Source organism: Peromyscus leucopus, chromosome X, assembly GCF_004664715.2.
Source record: "Peromyscus leucopus breed LL Stock chromosome X, UCI_PerLeu_2.1, whole genome shotgun sequence".
Lineage (NCBI taxonomy): Eukaryota > Metazoa > Chordata > Mammalia > Rodentia > Cricetidae > Peromyscus > Peromyscus leucopus.
Window position 1 is genome coordinate 130125897 of NC_051083.1, and position 22875 is coordinate 130148771.

General features: G+C 34.9%; 1 protein-coding gene across 12 annotated transcripts in view; it reads left to right on the forward strand.

The window, feature by feature from the left end:
• Positions 1–20876, forward strand: part of Fmr1 (FMRP translational regulator 1) — a 41793-nt gene extending 20917 nt beyond the window's left edge. The window contains exons 8-18 of one of the 12 annotated variants that reach the window (XM_037199238.1): positions 643–813; positions 924–1002; positions 5899–6008; positions 7884–8018; positions 8497–8559; positions 10744–10830; positions 13377–13572; positions 15050–15232; positions 15901–15983; positions 16577–16613; positions 18565–18599. In XM_037199238.1, the coding sequence (XP_037055133.1) occupies positions 643–813; positions 924–1002; positions 5899–6008; positions 7884–8018; positions 8497–8559; positions 10744–10830; positions 13377–13572; positions 15050–15232; positions 15901–15983; positions 16577–16579 (1110 nt within the window). In that variant the 3' untranslated portion in view covers positions 16580–16613; positions 18565–18599. Of the gene's footprint in view, positions 1–642; positions 814–923; positions 1003–5898; positions 6009–7883; positions 8019–8496; positions 8560–10743; positions 10831–13376; positions 13573–14288; positions 14862–15049; positions 15233–15900; positions 15984–16576; positions 16614–18564 lie in introns of those variants that run through there. The other 11 variants (XM_037199240.1, XM_028862456.2, XM_028862447.2 and 8 more) reach the window with 11 other exon arrangements.
• Positions 20877–22875: the final 1999 nt, after the last annotated feature.

The window sequence follows — 22875 nt, forward strand, 5'->3', positions numbered from 1 at the left end:
GAGAATTCTCTGTTCTGTGTTTTCTTAACTGATAAACAAGAAAGTTTTAGAATTCCTTTCCTTGGGTGTGGGGAGTATATTATTTTAATGCCACATTTCAGCAAAATGTTTAGATCCCCTATATCTGGTGATTCATTATAAACATGACACCATTTCTAGAAAAAGTACTAATATATCCATAATAAAAGTGCAGTGAATATTTTTTTCCTTAAAGATGGTATTTTTAATTTTGTTACTTAAATTGCATTGAGTCTGTCAGACCAAGTGAGCTGTTTTTTAATTGGGATTATTTTGTCTGCTTCTTAATTATTACATTATGGATATCATTGAATAACAAAGGCAGCCTTGCAAATAGGTTTTCAAAAGTAACCTTGAAAAACTGTCAACAAGTCCTTTCCTGTTAACAACAACAACAAAAAAATATTTTAAATGGCACAGACCTTCAGTAGCCTAAAAAGAACTTATGTGTGATTTTAGAATTAGTTATAAAAAAAACTTATGTGTGATTTTAAAATTAGTTTTCAAATAAAGCAATTTATAGGACCCTAATATATAGGGTCAAGATAATTTACATGGCTGACCTAAATGAAATTGTCTTCATAATTGATAAATCATCTTCATCAGTTGTACATTTCTCTTCAGAGTTCAAGGCAGCTTGCCTCAAGATTTCATGAACAGTTTATCGTAAGAGAAGATCTGATGGGTCTAGCTATTGGTACTCATGGTGCTAATATTCAGCAAGCTAGAAAAGTACCTGGGGTCACTGCTATTGATTTAGATGAGGATACCTGCACATTTCATATTTATGGAGAGGTAAATATTTCACTATATAATCCATTTGCCCCCCCCCAAAGCAAACAAACAGTATTTCAAATAGCAATTTTTTTATCTTGTTATTATGCCCATTCACCCCTCTTTATTAGGATCAAGATGCAGTGAAAAAGGCTAGAAGCTTTCTGGAATTTGCTGAAGATGTTATACAAGTTCCACGTAACTTAGTAGGTAAGTCAAAAGTAACTATAGATATATACCACAAAAATAAAATTCTGTATACAACTTCTATACCAGTTAAATCTCTTTCCATAACTGAAAAGTGTAATCTAATAGGAACAATTTTTGGAATGTAACCTGTTCCTATAGTATATAGAAAATATATACTCAAAGATTCTATTTTCAGAAGATATACAAGAAATACTTTGCTAGTTCAGATCTATAAATGAAAGGATAAGTTTTACCTAGCCTTCTCATAGCATATTTTTTATCATAGCATTAACTTTTTTTTCAGAATGAATGAGAATTAAAACCTTTATAGTTTGGTGGTATGTGATAAAATGATAGCATTCATGTCAGTTATCTTTGAATTCAATATCTGAATGTGGCTTACTTAGATCTATTAAGTTTGAAAGGTAAATTAACTCCAAATACCCTTGGGATTTTATGGAATTAGTGGTAACTCCTCCTTTTAAATTGGTTAATATTGTTTCCTCATCATCAGTGTGATGGATGTTAGCATAGGAACTCTTCACTGGCATTTCCAAATAATTTGCTATTTGGTAGAACATACATACCAAAACCAGGTATAGCTTTATATAAAAACAACAATAACAAAAAACCCAAAATGTATTTTGAATTCATTGAATTTATAAATGAGATTGGGGCATGTCACCTCAATCTTTTGTGAGAGTTTAAAGTGAACAAACTTCCTATGTATTTTATGTACATAGTTTAAAAGATTCATAGTCTGCATTTTGTCAAAATAGAATCATAATAATTTTCCAGTGTTTCACACACACATATATGTTTGTGTTTTTCAAGACAGGATTTCTCTGTAACACAGATCTGACTATCATAGACCTCTCTCTATAAACCAGGCTGGCCTGAAACTCACAGAAATTGCCTGCCTCTGCCTCCTGAGTGCTTGGATTAAAGGTGTGAGCCACTACCACCACCACCCTCGCCCCTGGCATTCCAGTGTCATTTTAAAAGTACTAGTAATAGCCTAGCATTCAGGAGACAAACAGAAGGATCACAAATTCAAGGACAGCATGGGGGTACACATAGCAAGACCCTAACTCCAAAAAATATCCAAGAGTCATTTTTTTCCCATTAATAAAAACAGCTTTAAGGTAAAGTACAAATACTAGTAAAATTAGTAGCTCACAAGTATACTAAAACAGAAGTATGTGAATGTAGTGTTACCATGGTAGCATACATACCAGTTGTATAGAAGTTACATGCATAGCACAGGATGAAGTGATTATGTTAGAACCATGAATGTCCATTAAAGTTTATTTTGATGATGCTATGGTAGGTGAAATGCTTAGATGTATTTGGTAGCTATGTGACTTTGGATATCTGATTTAGCTCTTGAGAGTAGAGGTCCTTTTTTCTTCACTTATTGTGTATATGAATGTGGTAATGGTCTAGCAGCTTAATTGACGTGTGGGTATGCATAATACCCAGCACAGTTCTAGGCAAAATAGCAAACTATGTTTGTTTGTTTTTTGTTTTTTTTTTTTTTTTTTGGAACTACTCCATTTCATTGAAACAGAATTATAGTGAATTGTTCCTTTGGACTTTATTTGGAAGTAACTGCAATATAGGATTAGACTGTTACCAAAAAAGAAGGAGAAATTATATCTGTAGACTTGCATTGAATGAAGAGGATATTTGAAGTTATTTTCACCAGAAAGCCTGTGGCAGTGAATTAGTCTAATTGAGTTCTCTTATTGTATTTATACTTTTAGTAAATAAGAGAATTCTGTTTTATTTTTTTTTTTTTAGGAAATAAATATCAGTTTTTATTAGATGCATTCACATTACTTTTTTTTTCTTTTATTTTACAATACTATTCAGTTCTACATAACAGCCACAGATTCCCTTGCTCTCCCTCTTCCTGCCCCCTTCCCTTTCCCCCCAGCTCACCCCCCCATTCCCACCACCTCCAGATCAAGGCCACCCCCGAGGACTGAGATCGACCTGATAGACTCAGTCCAGGCAGGTCCAGTCCCCTCCTCCCAGATTGAGCCAAGCGTCCCTGTATAAGTCCCAGGTTTCAAACAGCTATTTCATGCAGCAAGCCCAGGACCTGGTACCACTGCCTAGATGCCTCCCAAACAGATCAAGAGAATTCTGTTTTGCAGAGGCATGCCATAACACTGGGAATTCTGGGCTTCTTCAGAAAGCATTTTCCCTAAGGTTTGCTAGGCAGGAGTTGAGGGAGGTGTTGTAATCAGTATTACATGAATTTTCTAGAGTCTTGCCTTCTGATTTATTATCTGTTTTTCACAAGCAAGCCCTCTTCAGTAGGTACACCAATTTATCTTCCTTAAAAATTTACTTGGTCTTTATACAATTTTACAATGAGTTTGTTTAGTCATCAGTCCTTAGGGGGGTAGTCAAGATATTTATTTGAAACATGCTAAAATCCCAGTTTTCTTCATGCTAATTTACATTTTTATTAAAATCAATATTTATGAATATATAAGGATTATACAGAACAAACAAACTGGGAAGACACGAGATAGGTGTTCTGTACATACATGGTATTCATTTGAATACAAGAGTGAAGCAGAAGTAATAACAGATTTTAAATTAGGAATCCTGATTTAGTAGCATGAATTCTGTTATCTAACCACTGACCAGACAAAAGAACTCATGGCGGAGGAGTGAAGAAGCCACACAGCAAGAATGTCAAAACTGGGGCTCTGATTATAAGATCCATGAACCCTTCTGCAAGAAGATCTTTTACTAGATTCTTATTTAGACTAGCTGAAAGCAAGTTTTGACTTCACTTTTCACCAATTTTGCCGCAGGTTAGGAGGTAGAACAAGCATATAGCAGCACTTCCGTCATGGTTTATATAAGTGCTGTAAGTTTCATGGCTGAGCCCTTATAATCTGGTATACCACATACACAGGTTTCTAGAATTACTAATGCTTAGTTTGTAAATTCTTACTTTACACTGATGTATGATGGTGGCTATGAAAGTGATCATGTCCCAGTTTTGTATATAATTGAATTTTACAAAATGAGGCAAACAATCAAGTGCTTTTTATTACTAGTACTTGATTCTGCTTCTGAGTTTCAACAGATGTTTCTGTAGAGTACTTCTAAGCATTTTCATTGGAGTTTTGAGTTATCTGAAAGTGTGCTTTACCTATGAATATGCTGCTCCAAATTGTGACTAATGCATAGAAATAATATTCTGTTAGTAACATTGACCTGAAGAATTTTTACTCCTTTTTGATACTTAGATAGCTTCCTAAGTTCCTTTGAAACTTAAGAGCATTGTTTGCAACATAAGAACATTGTTTGCAGATGTTTGATACTTAGATAGCTTCCTAAGCTTCTTTGAAACATTGTTTGCAACTTAAGAACATTGTTTGCAGATGTGCCATACACAATTCTAAAAGAAATAGCTCATATGTATAAATGAGGAAATGTGAATCAGAGCTAGATAAGAATTGACATTGTCAAATGAGCAAATACATTTATTACTGTAGATGTAACCAACCGTCTTATTAAATAAGAAACACAGAAACAATGTAAAAGAGAAAGCCAAGAGATCAGAGCTCAGAGCTAAAATCTCACCTTTCCTCCTGCTGTCCCAGCTTCCCGAAAGAGAGCTATTTCCTGTCTGTAAGTCGCTTTTCCAGTCATTCTGCCTTCTCATTGGTTATAAACCCAAACACGTGACTGCCTCATCACTGTCTGAATGTACAGCCCCCTAGGTCTTAAAGGCATATGTCTCCAATGTTGGCTGTATCCCTGAACACACAGAGATCTATGGGATTAAAGGTGTGTGCCACCACCGCCACGCTCTTGTCTATGGCTCTAATAGCTCTGACCCCCGGGCAACTTTATTTATTAACATACAATCAAAATCACATTTCAGTACAATTAGAATACCACCACATTTCCCCTTTTCTATTTTAATAAAAAGGAAAAAAAAAGCAAAAGGTTATAACTAACAAAAGAAAAACTATATACAAAAGTACAATAACTATATACAATATATACAAGTAATAAATACCTAAACAGGTATTTGACAAATCAGAGAAAATAATTCCATTATCTATCCTATTTTGGTAAATCCAAGATGTATCTAATGCACTTTCTATCCTAATTAATTTTCAACTATAACTAACTAATCTTCAACCATAACTAACTAATCTTCAACTCCCTCACTTTCTGAATGTACAGCCCCCTAGATCTTAAAGGCATATGTCTCCAATGCTGGCTGTATCCCTGAACATACAGAGATCTATGGGATTAAAGGCGTGTGCCACCACCACCACACTCTGTCTATGGCTCTAATAGCTCTGACCCCCGGGCAACTTTATTTATTAACATACAATCAAAATCACATTTCAGTACAATTAGAATACCACCACATATTACCTTTCTTTTTCTTAATCCCTTTTGTAGAGCAAACTAATGGTAAATAGCACATTACCAGCAAGTTTAAAGTATACACTTTTTTTTTTTTTTTTTCCGAGACAGGATTTCTCTGTGTAGCTTTGTAGACCAGGCTGGCCTCTGATCTGACTGGCTCTGCCTCCGAGTGCTGGGATTAAAGGCGTGTGCCACTACCACCCGGCAAAAGTATACTCTCTTATGTGAAATAAAAGGTTCTCTTTGAATTACCTTTAAAATTTCAAAATGATTCAATTAATTCACAAGTATTAATCAACTGTAGTACCTGACCAAAGGAGTTTAAATAATAACCTAATCAAAAGGACTAATTTATAATTAAACTATCATCTTAAAAAGCTTCTGTTTTGAATCTTATAATCCAGTATGTATATATGAATGTATAAGAGTTTATAGTGGAGTGTGCTTGCAGGATTTGAGTGATGTCTTCTTTAAGCCAAACATGAATTATTTATTTCTTAGGCAAAGTAATAGGAAAAAATGGAAAACTAATTCAAGAGATTGTGGACAAGTCAGGAGTTGTGAGGGTGAGGATTGAGGCTGAAAATGAGAAAAATGTCCCACAAGAAGAGGTATGTAATAGTGTTTATGTTTCTGCTTTGTCTAAAGAGAGTGAGTTTTCTGTTGTTTTATTTAACTTACTAATGTAGAAGCCCCAGTATTATACCCATATATTTTTTTGTCCTTTTTGTGATGCTGTCTGGGCCTGTTGAGCATGAATAAAAATATTCTGATTATGACATGCTTGATACTATGGGCAATAGACTTACTTAATCTGTTTTGGTTTGGTTTTTTGGTTTTTCAAGACAGTTTCTCTGTGTAGCTCTGGCTATCGTGGGACTCACTCTGTAGACCAGGATGGCCTTGAAGTCACAGAGAACCACCTGCCTCTCCCTCATGAGTGCTGGGAATAAAGGCGTGTACCAGTTCCACCCAGTGACTATATGTTTTCTAATGCTGGACATTAGTCATTTTAACCTATATTTGTCTTATTTTGTAATCTTTCAATGGGTGGTCATGAGTTTGCTATTATAAACATGTATCACTAGGTCTGCCATTAATGACAATTAAATAATATGTGTGGAAAACCTTTGTAAATGCTTTTGTTTGAGGGTTGTATAATAAGTGTGTTCATTCTGTGTGTGCTTTTTCTGCACATAAGATCACTTCCGCCAGCATCCTTATATTTGACTTTTATAACCCTCATTCTTATCTATATGCTTATTGGTAGTAACCTTTGAAGTATTTGTAGAGTGTAGGAAGGGAGAACATGATCATTGATGCAATCGTACTCTCAAGATACTATCCACTTTACCTTTAAATTTTAAAAAAGTGCAGTTTATCATCTAAAACTACTTTTACTTTCCTGCCAATTCACTGTCTGCTTTATCTGTGTTGCTTCAGCTAAACATCTTAAATATATTTTACAAAAATGAAATGAATGTCTATATCTTAAATAAAAAGTAATAAAAATAATTGATATAAAATGCACCCCTTCAGAGGTACTATTGGCAATTAGTGGTCATTTTTGAGAGTCTGTCCTTTCCTTCAGTGCTATAGCTACAGAAGATTTGTCCTTGCTCCATCGAATAACCTCCTTCCTGTGCTCAGGCAGGTAGCTCTTAACTAAACTCAGTGGACCAACATATAAAAAGAAGACAATGTCAGGAGGTAACTTCTTGAGAAAACAGTTTCTGTTGGTGCAGTAGTGGAATGCAAAATAGGAGTATGGGTAACAATGACTTAAATGCATCATATCAGTGCATGGAATAGTCAAACAATAAAAATTCAAAAGTCCTCAAAAAAAAGACACTATCTACACGCAGGGTCATAATTTTCACGTTAACTAGTGCTTTTGCAAAAGTTTATTTTAATTGAAGTTAAATCCATTTAGTGTTTTTTAAGATTTATTTTTATCCATTAAATGTGTGTGTGTGTTGTGTGTGTGTGTGTGTGTGTGTAAGAGAGGGAGCGAGAGCACAAGAGAGGATGAAAATAGAGCACAAGAGAGAATGAAGATAGAGCATAAGAGAGAATGGGGTCCCCTCAGAGAGAGAGAAAGAGAAACCATAAGAGAATAGATCCCCTCAAGCTGGAGTTGTAGGCAGTTGTGAGCTGTCTGACATGGGTGCTGGAAACCAAAGTCCATGCTCTTCTAAGCCATCTCCTCTAGCCCCTGATTTGGTTTTTAATTGCATAATTTTTCCCTCCTCTAATTTTAATGTGTCAAAACACTTTATAGTATTTTGTATTCTTAAACATCATCCTTAACAGGAAAAGGTGAACTTTAAACATTTTGTTTGTTCCTAATATGTAGAATTATAAGATATCTTTATAAATAATTGAATGGCTGTACTTAACAAAAGGAAGTCATTGGCAGAGTAATGAAACTAAATAACCTTAAAATTGGTACTTTATTACCTTTTGTGTTTTATGTTTTTATCAAGGAAATTATGCCACCAAATTCCCTACCTTCCAATAATTCAAGGGTTGGACCTAATTCCTCTGAAGAAAAGAAACATTTAGATACAAAGGAAAACAGCACCCATTTTTCTCAACCTAACAGTACAAAAGTCCAGAGGGTAAGAATTAATTTGTCACCTCTAACCACACTAAATATCTTTGGCTCAGATGCCACATTTGGTATTTGAGCTGTTTTCTCTGGTTAGATTTGTAGGCTACTCATTTTATGTTTTCACATATGATTAATACCATATGAGATTACAAACCAAAGTAATGCATATTTTTTTATTTATTCACAGTGACAAACCTTAAGCTGTAAACCTAATGGGGTCACTTTTTTCTGTTGAGGGTGGACTTTTTTTTCCATTCTATATAGCTCCTTAAATTTTGCAGGTGTTGTAAGTCAAAGTGTACCTTCTATTAGATATACTAGTTACTTCTTAAAGCCATATTTTAGAAACTAGTTTTCACTATTTGAACTAACCTAACTATTTAGAAATGCATTTAGAAGTCCTGCAGTGAAAGTCCTGCGTTCAGGCTTCTGTGTATCGTTCATTATAGTTAATCACATCACTTGCATTCCTTATACTGCTTTAGGTGTTAGTGGTTTCATCAGTTGTAGCAGGGGAACCCCAGAAACCTGAACCCAAGGCTTGGCAGGTAGGAAACCATTCCTTGAAAAATACATTTTAAGTTGATATTTTATGTTTATTCCCCTTGTTAAGAAAGACTACAAATGAGCCTCATGGTTGGGGGCTGGTGGAGGAGTGTTTGTGGGTATTTGGATCCACGACCCTGGTCTAAATCTCAAACGACTTCATTCCACTTAGAAGGTCTTCCCTTACATGTCCAATGTCGTTTCCCACCAGTCTTCCCCCTGTGTCTTTTAGGAAAGTTTGAGCTATACTGAAGGTCTTGGATTTCTTTGAAATTTATCATACTCTTTGCTGCTTCTAGATGTGTATACTAGAAATCTGATTGTGGGTTCATTCTACTGGGACTGTTCTTTCTTGACCCTATTGTTTGTGAAGCTTTCTTTCCTTGTCTACTTACCACACGTCTCCCACCTGCTCCATGCTTCTGTGTGCTCAGCCAGAGCACAATGTTACTAGATGTTTTCTTGTTGGTCTCCCCAACCACATTGTAAGCTCCTTGAGGTCAGGGTCCCTTACCTGTCCTTTGAGAATTGCTTATAATAAGGATGGTATGACTTAGAAGAGACTAAAAGCAAAAATGCCATTTTATACAGAGAACTATAACTACAGGTGGATTGGATGGATATTCCTTTCTGCTGTGCATCCCACTTCTCATCTTAGAACAGAGAACCACTTTGTCCTAGTATTGGTATTTTATATTTTTCAATTTATTCAGATCTTCTCATGAGGCACTTAAATTAGAGTAGTCCCTGGGTACTCTATCAGTTTGTACCATGTTGTAAGAGAAAATAGTTTTAAGTGATATTTTTCAAATTCAGCCTAATTAAATCTGCAACACAAAATTTAAAGCCTATTTTGGTGAATACTTGGAAAGCATGTAGTATTCCATCACTTTCTATTTGGCACTTGGAAATAATACAGTTAATACCTTTGTGACTGTGCTAGTGAGAAAAAGAATAATATATTTTTTGGGGGGGGTTGATTTTTATATATCATAGTACAGAAGAAAAAATCCTTACATGTTTTCAACGGCACTTCATAGTTCAGATAGTCATTGCTTCTAGGAGGCAGTGCCTTGCCTACTAGTTGATAATCAGCCTACAAGCAGTGTTTTCTGATGGTTCAGATTTGTTCTTCATCAACAGTATCATTCATATACAGGGATAAAGAAAATTCTGTCCTTCCCTTCCTATCTTGAACCTACTGTATATTAATGTAGGCATCCCAACAATAGCCAATGTACCAAGAAAATGTTCTTTAGAAAAGAGTGACACTTTGCTCAAGGGACAGCTTCTTGGCCTCCTATACCTTTTAGTTTTGCCAAACACTTATAACTATAATACTTTTCATTAGTCATATGTGAATACCAATAACCATGTGTATTTCTTCAATAACAAAATAAGTGAACTGTTCTCAACTTAGAATGTGTCTTAATTGTCCCCTCTTTGTACATCTGTAGCTAGACTTCCCTACTGGTTGTGATATGGAATGGTTTGGGTATTTTTTTCTTCTTTGATGCTAATGAGAAGTGCAAATATTTAGATTGTACTTTTAAAATTATCCCTCTATTAAAGTGATATACATAGAAGATCAGAGTTTTTCTCATGATTGAACTTTGTAAGATTTTTCATAATATATTTTTGAAATTTATACAGATTTATTAAATATTATGCTTATGATTTTGACTTGATTTTTGTTCTTATACAGGTTATTTTAATTTATTCTAATTTTTGTTCATGATTTGAATTCTATTGATTTGGCTAGCAAAATTGAGTTTGTTTTTTACATCTGTATCCCTAGTATCTGATTTTAAACTGAATTTGATTTAGATATAACTTGTAGTAAATAAATTAAAGCATAAGTATTCATCTCATTTACACTACACATCTCCAAGTAAAGCTTGTATAATTTTTAGTTTGTATTTGTTATTTTGCCAAAATTAATGGTAGTCTTTTAAAACAATCTGGTATTTAAGGAAGCACTATATTGATCTGCTCTTATTCAGATGTGAAACTTGGCTTTATATATCGATTTCTATTTTAAACAGATGTTTGTGTGCTTATTGCTTACCAGAGACTAATGCTAGGGATTTAGTCATTAGGTGTGTATGTGGATGTATGTGTGTTTTGTTTTTTTAAGATTGACCATCACTGGTTCTTTAGGTTCACTATTACAATTTCTTTTTCAGGGTATGGTACCATTTGTTTTTGTGGGAACAAAAGACAGCATCGCTAATGCCACTGTTCTTTTGGATTATCACTTGAACTATTTAAAGGTGAGAACAGGATGACTTTTAACTTCTAATCCTCTTGTGCTAAATTATTAAAAGCTTTATAGTAAATCTTTCCAAAACTATGATCTTTCTAAGCTGTGTATAACAATGTATGACCTTGAAAAAATAATACATTGTTTTAGTTCATTTCTTGATTTTTTTTTTTTTTTTTTTTTTTGTAAAATTTTTCTTTGTAAATCTTAGGGCTAATATCCCAGTTCTTAATACATTCCTATATTTATGATTATTCTTCTGTTAAATCCTTAGACTCAATTTAGGTATATGTATGTGTGTGTATATATATATACACCTAAATTTTGGTGTGTGTGTGTGTGTGTGTGTGTGTGTGTGTGTGTGTGTATACCTAAATTGTGTGTGTGTGTGTGTGTGTGTGTGTGTGTGTGTGTGTGTGTGTATCCTTTTGATATAGTTGAACCTTCTAGCTTTTGTGGATGTTTTCCAATCTAAATTTTCTGTCTATAGCACTTACCCTTGTCCATAAGTCATATATTAAGGAAATCCTACCATTTCATGAAGTCCTCTGTTTAAATGTTTACTCTTCATACTTTTCTATTATGTTAATCAAAATATAAACCACTAATGTCTTGTATATGCTCATCTGATTATTGTTACTGTTATGCCTCCTTTAGCTTGCAAGCTGGGAAGTAGGAACCCGGAGGCTATTAGTGGAAAGAGCACGGGATTGGCAATACAGCTGTGAACTAGCTATGTGACTTTAGGCAAGTCACTGGCCTACACTAAATGCTTTTTCAAATTCCCTTTGGCACAAATGTCATAAAATTTAATGAAATGAAATCTTAAGTGTTCTCATTTTTATAATGTCTTATTTCTGAAAAAAAAAAAAAAACATAACCAGAATTATTATATAGGACTTTTGAAAAAGTCTACAAAATAACCTAACTTCTATTTTATTTATAATTCTATCTTAAGATGTGTTTGCTGACTTAAAGAATAAAATGTGAATGAGTCTGCTATTAAGTAAGAGTGAAAGGAAAAAAGGTGCAGTACCTGGTCATTTTGTTCATTCTTAGTGGTCAGGTAATAAGTAAAAGTGGGAAGGTTTCATCCAGCAAGGTTTGCATGGGTAGGATGCCACTTTGATTTGCTTACTTATTTTTTGTTGGACAGTGTGTTTTATGTGCAATCTGTTGTATGTGTTTTCCTTTATAATCTTAGCTAAAATAATTATTATGACCTAGATAGAAAGGGCTGCATTGTATCATGTCCCTTGTTTTTTCAAATAATGCTCTTTCTTAGATATTTTGATTTATTTTTCTCTATTGAATATCTTGTCTGATTATTGGCAGCTGTCCCGTTGCCATTCTTTCAATCACCAAATCATCTTTTGGTTGGGTCTGGCATCTCACCAAGACTGACTGCTTTGCCTAAGTGGAATAACTCTGGAATCCATTCTGTTATGCAATATCTAGATAACACATTCCATGAGCTAGAAATATACTTTTAGAGGAAGCCACTCATTCAGCTATAGTCTTTCTTTTTTCCTATCAAGTTTATTATAGATTCTGGTTTAGAGAACAAGTAAAGTTCACTGTGGATTCTTTCTCAGTCTGACCTTTTCTTTCCCAGATGTCAGAACCAAGATTTTGACAACTTAGTTTTTATGACCTCTTCTTGACTGATACATTGAATATTTGCTGTAGTTACAGATCTTATTCCTTGTAGCTAATAAGTGAGATGCTCATGGGTAAATTAGAAAGGCAAGGGTTAAAATGAAGTTTCATCTGGATTTTACAGAGCCCAAGTTATTACACACCTGTGTATAAGGGTCTATCAGTGGATTTTGGAGTTGATTTATCTTGTTCAACTCAGTTTATATTGTTTGTTATATTTGTTTAAGCAGAGTTTTAGTATTTTAAGAGACATGAGGTAAGATCTAGGTGTTTTGATGTGAGACCTAGGGTTTTCACCCTTCATATAAAGGAATATTAGCATTTTTAGTTCACTCAAAATAAGTGGTCCTTAACTGAATAATTATATTCAAAAATAATACATGTTCTTTAAAAAAATACCCCAAGCATAATACTTTGTAAATTACAATATTAAATGAAAAAATAATTTCATTTAGCTCATTTATAATGTGATTTTTAAAGGTTAGTTGATTAAACCTTAAATGTATGTCATTTATCTGCATTTTTATACTTTTTAGTGTTGTTGTTAGTTAGTCAATCTTACATCAAAAAGTCCCCAAACTAACATATCTCTGCCTTATCCATAGACTAATTGAATAGTAGTGCCAAATCACTCAACCTGAAATTTATTTAGTATAGCTTTAAAATGAGTGTTTTTGTTATATCTCTAAGTCTTGCCATCAGTAAGTGTATCGATAGTAATCTTTCTTTTTAAGACCATTCTATTTCCTGATAATTCTGTGTTAACAGTGTTTACTATAAATTTAGAACTGAAATTGAAATATTTCCAGTATACTTTTTTATCTGGTGAAAAGGAGAAAGGTATTACTAAGTAAAATGTCAAATTATTTTTACTGTTATCTTGTATATTTTAAATAGGAAGTAGACCAGTTGCGTTTGGAGAGATTACAAATTGATGAGCAGTTGCGACAAATTGGAGCTAGTTCTAGACCACCACCAAATCGTACAGATAAGGAAAAAGGCTATGTGACTGATGATGGTCAAGGAATGGGTCGAGGTAGTAGACCTTACAGAAATAGGGGGCACGGCAGACGCGGTCCTGGATATACTTCAGGTACAAACTAAGCATTTTCCTCAGTAACTTTATCTGTTCCTAGACTTAATAGCTGCTAATCTCTACTATTCATTAGAACTACATTATAACAATTTCTCACTACATGGTTCCCAACTCACAGTGGGTCAAATTGTGTTTCAAGAGACATGTAGAGTAAAAGCCTGCTAATGACACACATAGTTCACAGGGCATTTGTGAATTCTGTCCATATTCTGATTGAGAATAAATCTGCTTAAGCCCTTGTGTGTTGATGACCTAAGACCTCTCCTGATTTTATTATTGTACAGCCAAAACTTTTTTCATTTGTGTACTGTGGCTCATTTTTTGTCAGGCATGTGCTGGTCATACTTGCTGGATGGACTGTGTAAATCAGGGGTCTGCATCCTGTGGCTCATAAGGTGATTTTGAGTGGCATGGCCAAAGTCAGCCCTAGGCACAGTCAAGAAGTAGGCGAAGTGTCTCTTTGCCTTCCCAGCTCTTCTATCCGTGCTTCTTTCTTTTCTCCCAGTAACTTTCAATGAACCCAGTGCCCACCTACGAGTTCCTACTGTCTTTCTTGCTTGACTGTGTATCTACTATATAACTTGCTAATGATGGTATAAGGTATAATCCATCTCACAAATATTTGCATTTCAAAAGGGAACTCTTTAAGATGGAAAAGCCTTCAAGATCCACAGGAGTGACGCTATAATGGTGAAGCTATAATTGGTCATTAGCTCCAACAGAGGAAGAGAGAGAGGTAGTAGAGTTGATATTCCAGAGTGGGGAGAGACACCTACTCATAAGGCCAACCTTGAACCTAACCCTTGACCCTCCTCCCAACAGTTTGTTCTTTTGAACAATGAATTTCCACCTCACTGTGGATCTCTTTTCCCTCACTCCCATCCCCTATATCATTAACCCCTCAAACATAATGAGTTGTTTTATAGTCATCCTTTGTTCAGTCAGTCCACTGGGAGTGGGAGGGAAGATTGTGGGCCATGCATCAGGAATGCATATCCCCTTTCATTGGGGATAATCCCACAAGAGACCCTTCTCTGAGGCATAAATACCATGGTGGCCTTTATTGGCCCTTTTTAGAGTTGGCCAAAATGATATCCTTCTGTCCCTGTGCCTAATATTTAAAGCTCTCATTATTGAAGTTTTGATTATCAAAGTGTTTCATTGTTGTAGACAATTTCCCCTCCATGATTGCAGCTATTTAAAGACATGGCATATTCAGGTCTGAACTTAGGTAGCTAACAAAACACCTTTTCTTTAAAAAAAAAAAAATACACCCAAAATTACTTCGGATATAGCAAGCCCTTCATTTTGAATTTAAAATTACTTGTTTTTAAGTGTAGAAGATGAATATATTCTTTGGTAGGCTTCTAAATTGGAAAGAATATTGAATCACCCCTGAAACTTCATCTCTGGAAGCTTCTGTTAACCTTTTTTTAAAGTCAGACAATGGTATATAACTTTTAACTCTCGATAGGAACTAATTCTGAAGCATCAAATGCTTCTGAAACAGAATCTGACCACAGAGATGAACTCAGTGATTGGTCATTAGCTCCAACAGAGGAAGAGAGGGAGAGCTTTCTGCGCAGAGGAGACGGACGACGGCGTGGAGGAGGAGGAAGAGGACAAGGAGGAAGAGGAAGAGGAGGAGCCTTCAAAGGTATAGTGCTTTATATAACTGAGAAGTAAAGGTTATGGGCCAGTGAGATGGCTCAATAGATAAAGGTACTTGGCTGCCAAGCTTGAAACCCTAGTTCAGTCCCCAGGACCCACAAGGTGAAAGGAGTGAAACGATTCTTGCTATTTTATCCTCTGGCCTCTATATGTAAGCTGTGGCATATGTACCCCAACACATACACACCCAAACATAAATTAATAAAGATGTAATATTTTTTAAAGAGAAATAAAGATTAAAGATAAACTGTTAACTGTTTGAAGCTAAGTAAAAGATCTTGGTGGTATAATTTGTCTTGTGCTTATCATCTTAGCAAATGATTATACTTTTTTGTTTGTATAGTAACAGAATAGATACCTTCTTGTGATTAATGGAAGCTATGAATAAATAATGATAACTAATTCATGCTATTTGGGTTTCTAATCAGCATCTGATTGTTAATCCAGATTGACCTCCTGATTCACAAGATAAACCTTCAGAATATTTTGTTTCTTGTTAGAATAGATTATTAATTGTTGTATACTTGGAATTGGTAGACTCTTCATTACATTTTAGCTTCTATTGTTGGTCTAAATGAGGAATCTGAAAATAGAGAATTTTGAGCAAATGTTTTAGAGTCACTAACTGTTGATATTCTAAAAATATTCATACAGGAAACGACGATCATTCCCGAACAGATAATCGTCCACGTAATCCAAGAGAGACGAAAGGAAGAACAACTGATGGATCCCTGCAGGTAAAACTTAGGTGATTCTTTCCATCTAAGTAGTTTGAATGTGGACATTTGAGAGTTGAGAGGTTATTTTGCTTTATTTTCAAACATGCCCAACAATGATAAATTTGTAGTATATTAGATATTTATTCTTCAACATTACAGTTGTGAACAATCTTTGTTCTTTGTGACAAATATATAAATATGAGGATTTCTCCGGAGAACATGTGGTCTTAAATATTTGTGAACACTTTGGCAGCCACATTATAATTTTCAGACCATGTTGGTTGTTCTCCAACCCTCTCAAAAAATATTCTGAATGAAATATTCTAAGTGACCCATCAAGTCCCTTCTCCCTTTAACTGCAGGAATGGCATGTTGTGTTTATCTGTCTCATAGTCATGATAAGATAGGGCTAATGGTGTCTAGCTAGTTTCCCTGGCCCATAAGTCAGCTGTTCGTTTACATGCACAGTCTAGTCTAATCTGAGGATCCCTTCTCAAGTAGCTTTGTCAATGCTTAACCAGTTGTTAAATAATTTCAAATTTACTTCCTGAACACATCCAGGCACCTTTACTAAGTGCTTCATGTGTATTTTATCTCACCTAATCTTACAGTAATCTACTGAGATAAGAAGTTTTGTCTAATTTATAGGTAAGTAAACAGAAGCAGCAGTTCAGTGCCCATAGTCACTTAGCTAGCATATGGTGGAGTGATTGATACTCATTCAGACTTTGGTATCTGATTCTCAGAATTCATGTTCTCTTTCATTTTATCTGTAATTGTTAACTCTAAACTTTTAAACCAAGTAGTAAGAGTTCCTTTCTGACTAGAAACCAATATTCATTATTAGCTAATTTTAACTAAAAGTCTTTATAGTAGAATTTTCTTCAGAATTTATACCAAATCAAGGGAGTGTTAACTAAATGGTAGTTTCTGAAGAACCAGAATAGAAAAGGCTAGTAATGTTCAGCATTAACACTTAAATTAGTTTATGCCCCCTAGAATGTAATTTTTAAATTACATTAATCTTTATACCTTCCTAGGATTCTAGTTCTACAAGTCATTGTTTTCAGATTTCCTCTTGTCATTCTGTTCTTCAGCATTCAAGTTATAGGCCATCTGACTCTTCTTACTGAAGTACAAGTTCCTAGAAAGTAACATTACTATTTTTCTACAGTTGATACTAGACTGATAGAAACTAGGGCCAAAATGCTAGAACATTATTTAAAATTTTTAAATGTCTTTTTATTTATTAAATGTATTTATTTTATGTGTATGAGTATATAGGTGCATCAGGCATTGGATCTCCTGGAACTGGAGTTAAAGGTAGTTGTGAGCCACCATTGGGCACTGGGAACTGAACCCAGATCCTCTGCAAGAACAACAGGGGCTCTTAACCGCTGAGCCATCTTCCCAGCCCCCATTATTTAGACTTTGAAGCAGCTACAAAGGAGGTTTCTAAAGAATCAGGTGGAGATTTTGGTATAGAAAAGCTTACTGATACTTATGATAGATGTAAGGGTGGGAACTAATTTAGCTCATGAATGAGTTGGTTGAGTTCTCATTCTGGTGAAGCTGCAATAAGACATTTTGTCTCTGTCTTGGTTTTCACGGTTGTTGAGAATAAACCATTCTTTTTGAAGTATGTTATTGTGAGTTGTGCTCTGTGTGTGTGTGTGTGTGTGTGTGTGTGTGTGTGTGTGTGTGTATGTGTTCATGTGGTATGCTGTATACTCTGCATATACTGTATGTATCTTCTATTAGCCAATAATAGTAATGTTATAAATGGCCTCACTATTTCATTTTGCTTTAAAGACTATAAAATAGTGTAGGGACCAGCCGACCTATTGAACAGTACCTGAATAGGGGAGCAAGGATTAAGAAAGAAAGAGACAAGAGATAGAAGATAGAATCGGGAGGGCTCTCAGTGAATACTACAGCAATCCTGAATTTATTTCTCTTAGCCTTTTTATACCTAAAGCAAGGGAGGCAAAAGACGTCCTTACCATGGTTCAAGGAACAAACAAGTGAAAATACCTCCTTAACTCTCAAAACATCTAGTAGCCGTGCCTTTGGCCAATCATCCTGTTATTCAGCCTTAAGGAACAAAAACAAGCTTGAATTTTCTGACTTTAAGTCAAGATGGAATTAAGCCACAAGCTGGAGTCACCCTGGGCTCCCACAAAATAGGAGAATACAAAGTTAGATTTTTTTTTCTTAAATTTGAGTGAGATGATCACTGTTTTCCAGCTAAAGAACAATGTTTGAAAAACCTAAATAAAGAGCTTACTGCGTTTTCATTTCTTAACAGTTCTATTTTCATATCCATACCCTCTTTTATTAAGATAGGGCCTCATTTATGTAGCTCTGGCTGGCCTAGAACTCAGAGATCCATCTGCCTGTGTTTCCCCCTTTAACATGTGGAATTCACATTTCAGGCTTAAGATTTCTTGTCAGGCCATTCACATAAGATCTTGTGTGTGTGTGTGTGTGTGTGTGTGTGTGTGTGTGTGTGTGTGTGTGTGTGTGTAACAACTATAACTTGTTTTAGATTAGAATTGACTGCTATAATGAAAAGATTGTCCATACAAAACCATTACAGAATGCCTCCAGTGAAAGTAACCGGCTGCGCACGGGTAAAGATCGTAACCAGAAGAAAGAAAAGCCAGACAGCATGGATGGACAGCAACCACTCGTGAATGGAGTACCCTAAACTGCATAATTCCGAAGTTATATTTCCTCTACCATTTCCGTAATTCTTACCCCATTTTAGAAAACTTTGTTAGGCCAAAGACAAGTAGTAGGCAAGATGGCACAGAGCATGACATGAACACAAATTCTGCAAAGAATTATTTTGATATTGGCCATAAAAAACAATCTTCCAGATTTGCACAAAAAGATCTTGAAATTTGAAGTATAACTTTTAAGTACACTTAACACTTCAGGGCAGGATTTTACTTTTATTTTTTAAAAATACTAAGCAGTGATCTTTATTAACTAGGACCATTCTCCTGCATTGGGCTATAACTCAAAAGTACGTTTCAGTCTTTGTGAGTAAATCACATTTTTGGTAATCATACTAGATCTCTGTCTTCAGTCTCATAAAGTCTTCATGAAATGCTGTGCCATTTCATGTCCTATGTCAATTTATGTTTTGGTCCACTTTTCCAGTATTTTAGTGGACCCTGAAATGTGTGTGATGTGACATATGTCATTTTCATTAGCAAAAAAAAGTTGTATGATCTGTGCCTTTTTTATATCTTGGCAGGTAGGAATATTATATTTGGATGCAGAGTTCAGGGAAGATAAGTTGGAAACACTAAATGTTAAAGATGTAGCAAACTCTGTCAAACAATAGTACTTTATAGAAGAATGCATGCTTTCCATATTTTTTTCTTTACATAAACATCAGCTTAGGCAGTATAAAGAATAAGACTTGTTTTTTGTTTTTGTTTTGTTGCACTGAAGTATGACAAATAGTGTTATTGGAAGGGATGTGTAATTTTTCTGTATAGACAGGAGAAAAAAATCACTGTCTTTTCATTTGGGAGAGGCTAAAAATGTTTTCAGCTATTTGCAAATCTCCTGGTCGAAAGTTAGTAGGATATGCCTGCTCTTTGGCCTGATGACGAATTTCAACTAGAGACTTTTTCTTTTGTCCTCCCCAAGTTTTGTTTTTCATTCATATATTATGTTAAAACTTATTTTGGGGAGATATGAAGGTCATTTTCATGAACATACAAAAACTCTCAGAAGTAGAGGTACTTTGTCTAAGAAACATAGAGAGCAGGTTAAATTTTTTTGTAACTTTGAAAAGCAGACCTAGGATTGGTTAATACTTTTTTTTTCTTTTTTGATGTGTTGAATCTTATTTTTAAGTTTTTTTCTCTTAATGAAATTTACTGAAGAAAAATATGTGAAGGACCTTCACTCTGAGATGTTATATTTTTCTTAAAAAATAACTCTGAGTAGGGGTACCACTGAATCTGTACAGAGCCGTACAAACCGAAGTTCTGCCTCTGATGTACTTTGTGAATTTCTTTGAATTTTCATTTTTATTTACTTTTCCTTGCATACAAATAAGCATATAAAATGGTAACAAACTGCACATGATTTCACAAATATTAAAAGGTCTTTTAAAAGGTATTGCCAAACATTAATGTTGATTTCTAGTTATTTATTCTGGGAATGTATAGTATTTGAAAACAGGAATTGGTACCTTGCACACATCATCTGTAAGCTGTTCAGTTTAAAATACTGTAGATAATTAACCAAGGTAGAATGACCTTGTAATGTAACTGCTCTTGGGCAATATTCTCTGTACATATTAGCGACAACAGATTGGATTTTATGTTGACATTTGTTTGGTTATAGTGCAATATATTTTGTATGCAAGCAGTTTCAATAAAGTTTGATCTTCCTCTGCTAAATTGATGTTGACGCAATCCTTACAATGATTGCTTTTAAATTTTAAGATAGGAAAGAAATCTATAGAAAGTGTTCTGTTACAAAATGTAACTTACCATTGGAAATTCCATATGTCATAGGAGGTTAGCCGTTATTTACCAACTTTCAAGAACATAATCTTTAATAAGGTGAAAAACCAACAAATGGTACACAGTCACAATGTACCGTTAAAATATGCACTAAGTCTCTTTTTTACAAAGGCTGAATTCAGCAAGGCGCTAACTTGCTTAAATGTGAATACTAACTTCTAAAACTGTAATTTGATTCACATGTTTTCAAATGGAGTTGGAGTTGATTCATATTACAATATTTGTGTGCAAAATGTGTATGTTTTTCAGTTTAAAGTCATGTTTTTAAAATCTTATTAAAGTTTCAAAAATCTGAAGATTGTTTATCTTATCTAGATGTAAATTTTTATTAAAAAGTTGCACTTATGAAAAAGCAAAATAGTAGTCTGACAGATGTTTGCTCCATTTTTAAATTTCGACATAAATGGCAAAAATAATGTGTTGGGGCTGGAGGAGATATTTATTACTCAAAGCAAATGATTGTTTTGTTTGTTTTAGGTTTTAGGGTGTGTGTGTGTGTGTGTGTGTGTGTGTGTGTGTATGTGTACATGTGTACATGCATGCACGTGTGCGCACATGTGTGCCTGCAATGTAAATGTAGACATCTGAAGAGATCAGAAGAGGGAATCAAATTCCCTGAAACTGGAGTTACAGGTTGCTGTGAGCCACCTTATTGGTGCTGGGAACTAAACCAAGGTCTTACACACAGCAGTAAGTGCTCTTGACTGCCATCTCTACCCCTGTTTATCAGTGTGACAGGGTCTCACACTAATGGAAGCTGGCTTGGAATGGCTCACCTCAAACTCATGGCCTTACCTCCTGAAAGTTGGGATTTAATATGGGTGTGATCCTGGCTTTTGTGTTCTTAAAAAAAACAAAAGTGAAAGTTTGTGTGCTTTCTAAAGAGAAAAAGGGTGCAAGTTGGGTGGATGGGCAAGAGGTGGGAAAACCATGATCAGAATATACTGTATGAAAAAAAGTTTTAATAGAAATGTAAGACAAAAATAATAATTAAATTCTATTCCATGTTCTCCATTATAAAATTTCACTATGTTAAACATTGACTTATGTCCTTGAATGCATCAGCACACCTGCCATTGAATGTGGAGGAGTAAGCAGGCCGCAGGCCTTTGTAGTGTAAAAAAAGCTATTTATGCATTTTTATTTCATTGTGTGTGTACATGTATACTTGTACAGTATGCATATGGAGGCCAAAGTACAAATTTTTGAAGTTGATTCTTTTCCAAGGTGTGTCCCAGGGATCAAACTCAAGCCCTCAGGCTTAGTGGGAAGCAACTTACTCTTTGAACTCAAGAAAACAAAACATTAGTTTGGGATTTTTTTTTTTTTTTGCATTAATTCCCTTCCCTCCTACTCGCTCTGCCTCACTATCACTCTTCCCTCCAAAGGTCATGTATTTTTTTTTAATCCACTGACTGAATCCATTTAGTGTTACCAGTATGTTCATGGTTATAAGGCCAACTACTGGAGTATGGGTAGTATATCGGGGACTGAATCCTTGAAGAAAACTTATTTATTATCAGATTGTACAGAATTTGGGTATTTTATGCTGAGTGGAAAAATTAGAACCCATTTGTTCAAGATCAAAGTTTTTTTGGTAAATTCTAAGGCATCCTTGTTAGATTTCCCCAGATGTCAGAACATGTAAGATACTGTGTAAAAGAACAGAGTGCTGAGAATCAGTCTTTCTCATTAGAACGTGCTGGTGTAGCAGATAACACACAAAGTAACTGAAGGGAAAGGGTGTGGTGGATGGACCGGGAACTGGATTCCACATTTGGAGCTTAGAATAGCTATGAGCTACTAGATACTTTCATCTCTTGGGCTGTCAATTCAGGGATTAAGGTTAAGGGGATGGGGGAGGGGTGAGTATTCTTACTCTACATTTATACTGTATTCATGTTTTGTGTGGAGAAAGCTTCTTAAAGATAAATATGATGGGAAAGTTAACATTGAGTTAAAGGACAGTTCCCATCCATAGTGTATTGTCACTGCCAGCATGCACAGAGTTAGGTGAAACCATTCCTAATTAAGCATGAGAAACAGGTTTGGCTATAGCATTGATCGACACATTGAAAACCCATTATTTTCAGGAAACTTCCAAGTTTGTTATAACTAGGGCACTTAGAATTTGGGAGTGAGAAGATACTGTTGAGGATATAAGAAAGCAAATAGAAGTTGAATGTGAGAAGAACTTTGAAAACTAAGTAATCAGATTTGCACTTAAGTGTGGCAGTCTTGACTGCTGAAGGGGCTTTGTGCCCAAATCCTAGGCTGGAGACTTAAGTGTCCTGCAGTGCAAACCCCATGACACCTAAGGTTACAACTATGGTGGTATTTTATTTGTACTGATATGT